This window comes from Saccopteryx bilineata, chromosome 8, assembly GCF_036850765.1.
Source record: "Saccopteryx bilineata isolate mSacBil1 chromosome 8, mSacBil1_pri_phased_curated, whole genome shotgun sequence".
Taxonomy (NCBI): domain Eukaryota; kingdom Metazoa; phylum Chordata; class Mammalia; order Chiroptera; family Emballonuridae; genus Saccopteryx; species Saccopteryx bilineata.
Window position 1 is genome coordinate 83,897,949 of NC_089497.1, and position 10,022 is coordinate 83,907,970.

General features: G+C 42.2%; 1 protein-coding gene and 1 pseudogene across 1 annotated transcript; both read left to right on the forward strand.

Annotated features, from left to right (window-relative positions):
- Positions 1-203: 203 nt before the first annotated feature.
- LOC136311858 (large ribosomal subunit protein uL18-like) lies at positions 204-1,181 on the forward strand (annotated as a pseudogene).
- Positions 1,182-6,107: 4,926 nt separating this feature from the next.
- Positions 6,108-9,683, forward strand: GHSR (growth hormone secretagogue receptor). The gene is made up of 2 exons (XM_066241430.1): positions 6,108-6,897; positions 9,298-9,683. The coding sequence occupies exons 1-2, from the start codon at positions 6,108-6,110 to the stop codon at positions 9,681-9,683; spliced, it is 1,176 nt and encodes a 391-aa protein (XP_066097527.1).
- Positions 9,684-10,022: the final 339 nt, after the last annotated feature.

Below are 10,022 nucleotides of genomic sequence, written 5' to 3' on the forward strand. Positions count from 1 at the left end.
TAAAAGTTTATTAAAACATACAAACAAAAGCAAGAAAACGCTGGTTAAATAAAACTAAGATATATCTTCATAATGAAAATTATGGAACTTTATCAAGATGAAATACATAATATAAAACCGTTTTTTAAAAAGTATTGAATTCCAGGATATAATATGATATATTATGCTTTAAAAATTGAGATAATTGCCCCCCCCCAGGAACTGTGCTGTGGTCAGCCACGGATGTGGCTCTCTGTTCCGCAGAATGGGATTTGTTCAAGTCGTGAAAAATGAGGCCTATTTCAAGAGATACCAAGTGAAATTTAGATTACTAAAACTGATTACTATGCCCGGAAATGCTTGGTAATTCAGGATAAAAATAAATAGAACACACCCAAATACAGGATGATAGTTCGTTTGACCAACAGAGATATCATTTGTCATATTGCTTATGCATGTATAGAAGGAGATATGATAGTTTGTGCAGCTTATGCTCATGAACTACCAAAGTATGGTGTGAAAGTTGGCCTGACAAATTATGCTGCAGCATATTGCACTGGCCTGCTGCTGGCCTGCAGGCTTCTCGAAAGGTTTGACATGGACAAGATCTATGAAGGCCAAGTGGAAGTGACTGGAGATGAACACAATGTGGAAAGTATTGATGGTCAACCTGGTGCCTTCACCTGCTACTTGGATGCAGGGCTTGCCAGAACTACCACTGGAAATAAAGTCTTTGGGGCCCTAAAAGGAGCTGTGGATGGAGGCTTGTCTATTCCTTACAGTACCAAACGATTTCCTGGTTATGATTCTGAAAGCAAGGAATTCAATGCACATCATGGGTCAGAACGTTGCAGATTATGCGCTACCTAATGGAGGAAGATGAAGATGCTTACAAGAAACAATTCTCTCAATACATAAAGAACAATGTTACTCCAGACATGATGGAGGAGATGTATAAGAAAGCTCATTCTGCTATACGAGAGAATCCAGTCTATGAGAAGAAGCCTAGGAGAGAAGTTAAGAAGAGGTGGAATCATCCCAAAATGTCTCTTGCCCAGAAGAAAGATCGGATAGCTCAAAAGAAGGCAAGCTTCCTCAGAGCTCAGGAACGGGCTACTGAAAGCTAAGAAACCAAACCACAATTTTCTATGAAAATTTTTCAGGTAGAAACAATAAACTTATTGCTAAAGCGGCAAAAAAAATTGAGATAATTGACAATGTATATCTTATATCACTTTTCATGTCAGCTGCACACATGCACGTGACATGACAAAGATATACAAAGAAGAGATCGACTAAGAGATAATTTTATTAAATGGTATCTTATCCGAGATTATGAAAAGAAGAATCATTTTTCTGAATATTCTTTGGTTTAAACTTTTAAATTTAGAATCATGCTTTGTTTTTAAGTTTTAACTACCAAATCATACACATGTTTTACATGCAGCTGACCCTTGAACAGCGTGTGGGTCAGGAATGCCAACCATTCCCCAAAGTGGAAAACCCACACATATAACTTAAGTCTGCCCTCTGCACGTTTGGGGTCCCAATGTTCTGTTTACCCTTGAATGACACAAGTTTGAACAATGTGGGTCAACTGAAAAAATTCCACGTATAAGTAAGCTGTGCAGAACACATTGTTCAAGGTTCAGTTGTATTTGAAAATAAAATTTTAATTTTAAAAACAATCTCTAAATTTGAAAGTAAATTGAAACAAATAAATCTAACCACATATTGAATTGGTAACATACTTTCACATAGAAAAATATTATTTCAAGTAATTTTAGAACACAGAAGTTGTATACACTTAGTGGGATATATTCTATGGGCAAAAGAGAACAGCAAGAATATCTCAAATTAAATAAAATATATAATTTAAGTTTACCATTAGTGGTAATGCTGATGTTATGAGTTTGAAATCACTTAATATATAACATAAATAATTATATTTATATTTCTAAAATATATCTGAACATAAAATATCTTATATGTTCAGTATAAGATCAAATAAGTAGATTAAGGAGAAATGAATTGAAGTATCTATATAAAATTATGTCTTAATTTTTATATGGAAAAATTTCAAACTTAAAGAAAAGTTGCAAGAATAGTACCAAATTGCTTTATCATATATTCTATTTATCTATACACACAGAGAGAGAATAATTTTTCAGAAAAATTATTTTTTTTGAAACAGGTGCATAAATCATGGTTAAATATGTAATAAATTGAATTTAAAAATAGTAAGAATATTGTCTTTCACAGCTATCAACTTCAGTAAACTTAACATTGATTCAACACTACTATCTAACTACTATGTAATCTACAATCCATATTCTAAGTTTATCAGTTGATCTAATACTATCTTTTATAGAAGTTTTCCCCTCCAGCTTAGAATTTAGTCTAGGATCAGGAATTACAGTTAGCTGTTATGTCTCCGTGTTCTCCTTGAGTCTGGAACATTTTCTCAGTCTTTTTTTGTCTTTTAAAAAAAAATAGTGTTCACTTTGAGTTTTTTTTATGTTTCCTTGTGATTACATTGAGGTTGTGCTTTCCTAACTGGAATACTACACAAGTGACATTGTGTTCTTCTTGGAGTATCACATTGGTAATGTTAATTTTGATTATGCTAAAGGTGTGTTTGATCCATCTACTGTATCATCATCATCTCATGATTTTAAAAAGAACATGGCCTGACCTGTGCTGGTGCAGTGGATAGAGCATTGCTGAGGTTGCTGGTTTGAAACCTCAGGCTTGCCTGGTTAAGGCACATATAAAAAGCAACTACTACGTGTTGTGTTTCCCACACCTCCCTTGTCTCCCTTTCTCTCGCTATCTCCTCTCCTTTCTCTAAAAAAATCATTAAATAAAATCTTTAAAACAATATTTTAATTAAAAAAAACATATTCTAGCTTTGTGCAAAAGATAGTCCATAATGCTCCAGGAACATAACCATCCCTACTGCCCAAATTTAGGTCTCTGAATGCTATTCTCCACCACAAAATATTAGGGATTCTTGGAGAAATGGTTCTTTTGGGTCTAGATTAGAGAACTTGTGAGGTGAGGTAGGAGCATCTTATTGTGACACAAAGCAAATAAATTCTTAAAATCTAAGTGAGTCATATCAGAAGATTCTGGATCTAGCTTGAAGGCTATCCCACTGGCCAAAGATCAGACAATTTGAGCATCAAAAAGAACAAAGAACTATAATGGATTGGTACCCACTGACTATATAAAAATCCATGGATCCATAATAATACTCCTTACACCATTCAAAGGAGAAGGTATGCTGGGCTCTTTTACTCCCATGTATCTTTGTGTTAAACCTTTGTTAACATGTTTTGCTTCATCTTACAGAACTCAACTCTCAAGATCCAGCTCAGATGCCACTTCCCCCAAGAGTCTTCCCTAGAACCTCTATGTAACTTATTGTTTCTCCACTTCAACCAAGGTCATTGTTCATGCTTTATATTGTACTGGAATTGCTTCTTTAACTGCATTTTTCTCTCTAGATCATAAGTTTGTAAGTATAGAACCTGTCTGGGTTATATATTTTTTTATTCCAAATACTTAACACATACTTGCAGTTTCATACATTGTATGCTGTTGTGTTGTGAATAAATAGATAAATTTCAATATTATCCATTTCTTCTTCATTACACAATACAGATTTGTCTATATTTCAGATAGTTACTGAATGCAGTTAAACAGCTGACTATTTTAGACAACATGCCACATTTTTACCACAACAGACTTAAAAAATATTTTTACCTCACCTATCCGCCATTGTTTAGACACTGAGTAGACTAGAAGTATACCTCACCATCTTTTCCTGATTCTTGTTCTCAGACAATTGCTTCCTATAGTATTTTTATTTATCCCAGTCCTTTTTCTCTCACTAAGGGTCTGTCCGCACACATAAAGCTACTGCTAATGTAGAATGGGAAGTGTTGAAATAAAAGCATTGATTTTTTAAAGCTTGTTAGTAACTGGTGGCTTGACCTAGTTGCAATCTTTTTGTAAATAGTATATCGTTTGAAATAAATTTTGTTTTTCAGTCAACTTGGTCCAATATCTGTAACATATTGGGACAACCTATGTAACATTCACCAGTAGGATGTCTGCATAAAACCTCCCTTGTACAGTCTCTCACTAGGTATGGAATCTTACATGCACGTGTGCACACTTCTAGCCTTAGGTCTTTGTGGATTTTTAAGCATTAACAATTTATGTAGAAGAGATGAGATAAACCATCTTTCAATAAAATGCTTCGGGGAAGACTTCGGTCATACACAGTGAATGGATTCTCATTTGGGTTAGGGGCAGGTGAGAGGATAGGTGAGGTCAGCGCAGCTGCCCATGGCGGGTCTGTGCTTGGGGCGACACTGGCTTCCTCACGGAGCAGAACTCAGGTGCTGAAGAGCGAGTGGACAAAGATGAGAACGCGGAACCATCGGAGTCTGTCGCTGGCCGCGGTGCTGAACAGGCCCCGGTCTGTCCCCGGGTTGGAAGGCTGGAAGAGACCCTGCGGGTTGTTGAGTTCGATGGTAGCTGCCTGTCTCACGCCTTCCATTGTTGAGCACTGGTTCCGGGCAGGGGGCACACAGGCTGCGTCCAGGGAAGTCACCCCGCAAGTGTAAGGGGTCTCCGACCCATTCCCAGCTGGCTCAGCTCCTGCCCCTCAACAGCAACCCCAATAAGAGCAATGCAGCCTATATTTATCCTCACAACATCCTCAAAACTTAACAAGGTTTATAACCTTGCCTGAGTGAACACAGCTACTCAACGTGGCTGATCTCTCAGTCACGACTCAGAAAGTGTTTACTGCATACCCTTGACGAGGCCGCCTTACAGCCTCTGCTCCTCCTCCTCTGCCGGCTCCACCACCTCCCACCACGTTCCTTTCCTTTAGCCCTTCCCCCCCCACCCCCAGGTTTGCAACGGGCAAAGTAACCTACACAGCTTTCCCCCTGCCACCACCGGGTTGGGGGCCGCACGAAGGGTTGAGATTAAGAATAATTAGGCACACGTCTTATTTATGTCCGCACACATAAAGCTACTGCTAATGTAGAATGAGAAGTGTTGAAATAAAAGTATTGATTTTTTAAAGCTGGTGAGTAACTGGTGGCTCGACCTAGTTGCAATCTTTTTGTAAATAGTATATTGTTTGAAACAAATTTTGTTTTTCAGTCAATTTGGTCCAACATCTGTAACATACTGGGACAACCTTTGTAACATTCACCAGTAGGATGTCTGCATAAAACCTCCCTTGTACAGTCTCAGAGTCTAGTCTCAGAGTCCCTAACTCATGGTGTTACCTTGAACAAGTGGTCAAAAGTCTCTGAGCCTGTTTGCCTCTAACACGAGGACAGGTTTTAGGATTGCGTGAGGCTCTTCCCAGGTGCGCACCGGCCTCCTCTCCGGTTGGAACGCCAACACTAGGTCTCTTTGTTTACTCCTTACCCCTCTTTTCCCAGCTCAGTTGGGCAGCTCGGTTCCTCTCTCCACAAGGTCCCTCGCCAACTCTACTCCTATTTGGGGATAACTCGGGTCTTGGCTACTGTAGGCGTTCTCCCTGCGGTCCCCACCGTCTCCGCCCCCACGCGGGTGTGACTCTTCTGGGCCACTCCAGTCAGGCAGCACCCAAAGCTGGGGAGAGCGCCTCGCGCTCCGGCTTCGCATTGCAGGGTCCCCGCGCTGACGCCTGGGGAAGTGCGAGATGCAGCCGGAGCCGGAACGCGAGAAGGCAAGGCAGGTACCGGTGACAGGTACCTGGGGTGGGGGGGGAGGGAGGATAAAAGAAAGGGGAGGCTCTAGAAGGAACGGTGGATCACTCTGTTCTCCGTGTGTGTGTGTGTGTGTGTGTGTGTGTGTGTGTGTGCGCGCGCGCCCGCGCGCGCGTGTCCCAGCCTCCTTGTCCCCAGTCCACCCCACCCCCCAGGCTCTCAATGTCACCTCTCACTCGGCTTCTCTTCTCCTTCCCTCTCTTTCCTTAACAAGCTTCCTCCCGGCGCGCCCCCGCCTGCTCCTCCCTCGCTCTCTACCGTGCGTACGGCGACCTTCTCGGGGACCAACCAGGTCCAGCCTCTCGGCGCAGTTGCATCCCAGAGCCGGGAAGTTGAGCCGGCAGCATGTGGAACGCGACGCTGATCGAGGAGCCAGGGTCCAACCTGACGCTGCCGGACCTGGGCTGGGACGCTCCCTCGGACAACGACTCACTGGCCGAAGAGCTGCTGCTGTTCCCGGCGCCGCTGCTGGCCGGCGTCACCGCCACCTGCGTGGCGCTCCTCGTAGTGGGCATCGCGGGCAACCTGCTCACCATGCTGGTGGTGTCGCGCTTCCGCGAGCTGCGCACTACCACCAACCTCTACCTGTCCAGCATGGCCTTCTCCGACCTGCTCATCTTCCTCTGCATGCCCCTCGACCTCGTCCGCCTCTGGCAGTACCGGCCCTGGAACTTCGGCAGCCTGCTCTGCAAACTCTTCCAGTTCGTCAGCGAGAGCTGCACCTACGCCACGGTGCTCACCATCACGGCGCTGAGCGTCGAGCGCTACTTCGCCATCTGCTTTCCGCTGCGGGCCAAGGTGGTGGTCACCAAAGGCCGGGTGAAGCTGGTCATCCTTGTCATCTGGGCCGTGGCCTTCTGCAGCGCCGGGCCCATCTTCGTGCTGGTGGGCGTGGAGCACGAGAACGGCACCGACCCTCGGGACACCAGCGAGTGCCGCGCCACCGAGTTCGCCGTGAGCTCGGGACTGCTCACCGTCATGGTGTGGGTGTCCAGCGTCTTCTTCTTCCTGCCGGTCTTCTGCCTCACTGTGCTGTACAGCCTCATCGGCAGGAAGCTGTGGCGCAGAAGGCGCGGCGAGGCGCTGGCCGCCTCGCTCCGGGACCAGAGCCACAAGCAAACCGTGAAAATGCTGGGTGGGTCTCGGCGCGTCCTCCAGCTCTCCCCGTGCCTTTCCACCTTCTTCCCGAGTCTCTACCTCTCTCTCCCGCTTCTCTTGGCGTCTCTCAGTAATTTTTTCTCTCCTGTTTCTGTTTTGAGCTCTCCCTTGGGTGTCCTAGATTTTCTGTTGTGCGCGCACGTCCCTGACTCTCTCTAGGATTTTTTAAAAAAACTTCTTTGCTCTTGCTTTTATTTGTTTCCTCCTCTCCGTTCCTTTCTCTTCTCCTTCCCTCCCTTCCTCCCCCTCTCTCTTTTTCCCTTTATCTCTCTCTCTCTCTCTCTCTCTCTCTCTCTTGACCTTCCTTCTTATATCCCTCCATCTCGGTCCCCCTCTGACTTCGTCACAGTCTTGACTCCCTGTGGGTCTCTTATCTCTTTGTTTCTCTTTTTTTCCTGGCTTACCTTTCCCTCTTTCATGGAAAATGGCCCACCCATGTATTTCCCTAAAATGGGTTTATAATAACCCTGAAACTTTGCTTCAGAAATGAGATACTTTATAAAAATCTGTTGCGGTCTTTAAAAGTGAGCTTGTTTCCTGCCTCTAATAGAATTTGTGGATATCTAAGTTACACTAAGAAAAGCAGGCATTGAATCTCAGAAGTATTCAGTGGTAAATTTGACCAAAGATAGGATCAATCTAGATAATTCTGCCAGAGGCAATTCATATTTCTTTCAATATTGTGATTTGTTTCATGCCCTACATTTTTTTGAATCAAATAATTCAATCAATTCTGTTTGCCCTGCTGCTGTTTGTACATCTTTGCAAGGAAGTCAGTGACAAATCAATGCTGGAATCTCCATTTCTTTCATGGTTACCTGTCTTTTCAGGTAGATAAGACTATGATAATCTAGGATTAGCTAGGATAGGCAGGATTCCGACATGAAAGAGGGAGACTGTGGATGCTGACAGGACTTACTGTCCCTCCCCAAATGGCTCAGGGACCGTTTAGGTGCAGCGTCACAGTTGGAGTCTGCTAAGCATATACTGTATGAATTCAAGTTCTTTAAGTGTATATGTATTTGGTACAAGTGAAGTAATATAGTTCTACTTGCTTTATTTCAGAACTAGAGTCTGCACGCTTTATTATTTAGCCATTATAGTCAATACAGAATGGAGCCAAAAGTAGGTTTACAGTTGTAAGTATGTGAAACAGAGTTTATTCCTGTGCTATTAATTATTGTATTGTCTCCCATACAAACAACTATAAACCTACTTGGGGTGGACAAAAGTACGTTTATGGTTGTAATAAGAATAATACAATAATTAATAAATAATAATACAAGAACAAACTGTTTCACGCACTCAACTGTACCCTACTTTCACCCCCCTGTATTTGCATATTTTATGCTCATAGAAGCCATTCCAAGATGATTTTGTATTTGTAACTTTACAATTCTTGGACTCTTGTATTTTAAAGTGATAGTTTATTCAAGGAGTGCCCCAAATTGTCATTTTCTAGACCAGTGATCCTCACAACATGACTAATAGATTGTAAACCTGCTAGTGCTCTCCCTCGGACCCTAATATTCTACTGTGGCAGTCAGGTGTTACTATGCAACTTAGTTTTGAGAATAAGACTAGTAATTTTCTTCAATTTTATTTTTAAGCCATTAATTAAGGTCTCCATTAAAGTCTCAACACCAATGCTAATTTCCTCTCACCTTGACAATTTGAAGGGCATCACTAAAGTAGCAACATTATTTTTTCCTCTGATTTCTGAATTTTAAAAACTTAATCTAGAAATGCCGAGGTCTTGAAAAATAGGCAAAAGGCAGACTCAGATGGCTGGTAATTAATATTAGTTGGTTTCATGGGCTTTTACAGTTTACTTATGTCTATTGTAGGTGGCAAAGAATTATATATCTATTTTAGTGGTCCTCAATGCTGGCTGCATATTTAGTCTTCTTTGACACTTCAAAAATAAAATAAAAATAAACAACAGTTGCCTTGGTCTCCTGACTGGAGGTTTCAATGGGTCTACATCACATGCAAGGAGTGTGTGCCCCGGAACGCTGGCCATAGTGCAGTGAGTGTAACCACTCTGATTCACGTGTATTTGGTTTTGTCCCTATGGGTTCACATATAAAAGGGTGAACTATTGTCTAGTCAGCTGAGTCAATATGTTAATCCAATCACAAAATTACTCAAAAAGTTGTTAAATAGAAGTGACTGGAGAGCTCAGTAGAAAAACTATTGATCAAGACAAACTCAATCTTGGTGAAAACGTCAGGATGGAAAAGAGCAGAACATGATATTTCTCTGAAGTCAATGGTCACATCATACATAATCAAAACAAAATTAAATCTTCTAAGTAAAATGTGATGTTCTCTGGCATTTCTTGAACTGATGCTCACTCTCTCGTTGTTCTTTGCAGCTGTAGTGGTGTTTGCTTTCATCCTCTGCTGGCTGCCCTTCCACGTAGGGCGGTATTTATTTTCCAAGTCCTTCGAGCCTGGTTCCCTGGAGATTGCTCAAATCAGCCAATACTGCAACCTCGTATCCTTTGTCCTCTTCTACCTCAGCGCTGCTATCAACCCCATTCTGTACAACATCATGTCCAAGAAGTACCGGGCAGCAGTGTTCAGACTTCTAGGATTTAAACCATTCTCCCAGAGGAAGCTCTCCACTCTAAAGGATGAAAGTTCTCGGGTCTGGACAGAATCTAGTATTAATACAAGACCAAGCACATCATTGAGCAAAGTTATCGCTTACTATTCTACACTGGAAGCCATAACACAGCAGAACTTGGGAGGAAGTTGAAGGTTAACATTGGAACTGAGGACAGATAGGTTTGGAAACAGTTCTGGAAAAGATAAAATGTGTAGTGTGTGGGAGATTTCATTTGATTGTACACTCATCGATGTGCCCATACACTTTCTGCGTATTCACTACCTGTGATTTTGCATTCTGCCGTTGGTGCTAGCAAGGGCTTTGCGATTGGGAGAAAGGAGAAGGTGCAGAGAGGGCAACTATGATGATTCTTACTGGATAAATACTTAATCTGATTTACTTTTTCACAATGATAAAAATTTTGATTAGAAGAATGACATTAAAGTTAAAAATTTTAAACATGATTTTTAAACACTCGCAATTTTCATA

What these genes read in the sequence shown, in the direction of transcription:
- GHSR (XM_066241430.1), top strand. Translation starts at nt 6,108, where the DNA reads ATGTGGAACGCGACGCTGATCGAGGAGCCAGGGTCCAACCTGACGCTG. An exon ending in GCAAACCGTGAAAATGCTGG is followed by an intron (nt 6,898 to 9,297) that starts GTGGGTCTCGGC and finishes TGTTCTTTGCAG; the next exon opens with CTGTAGTGGTGTTTGCTTTC.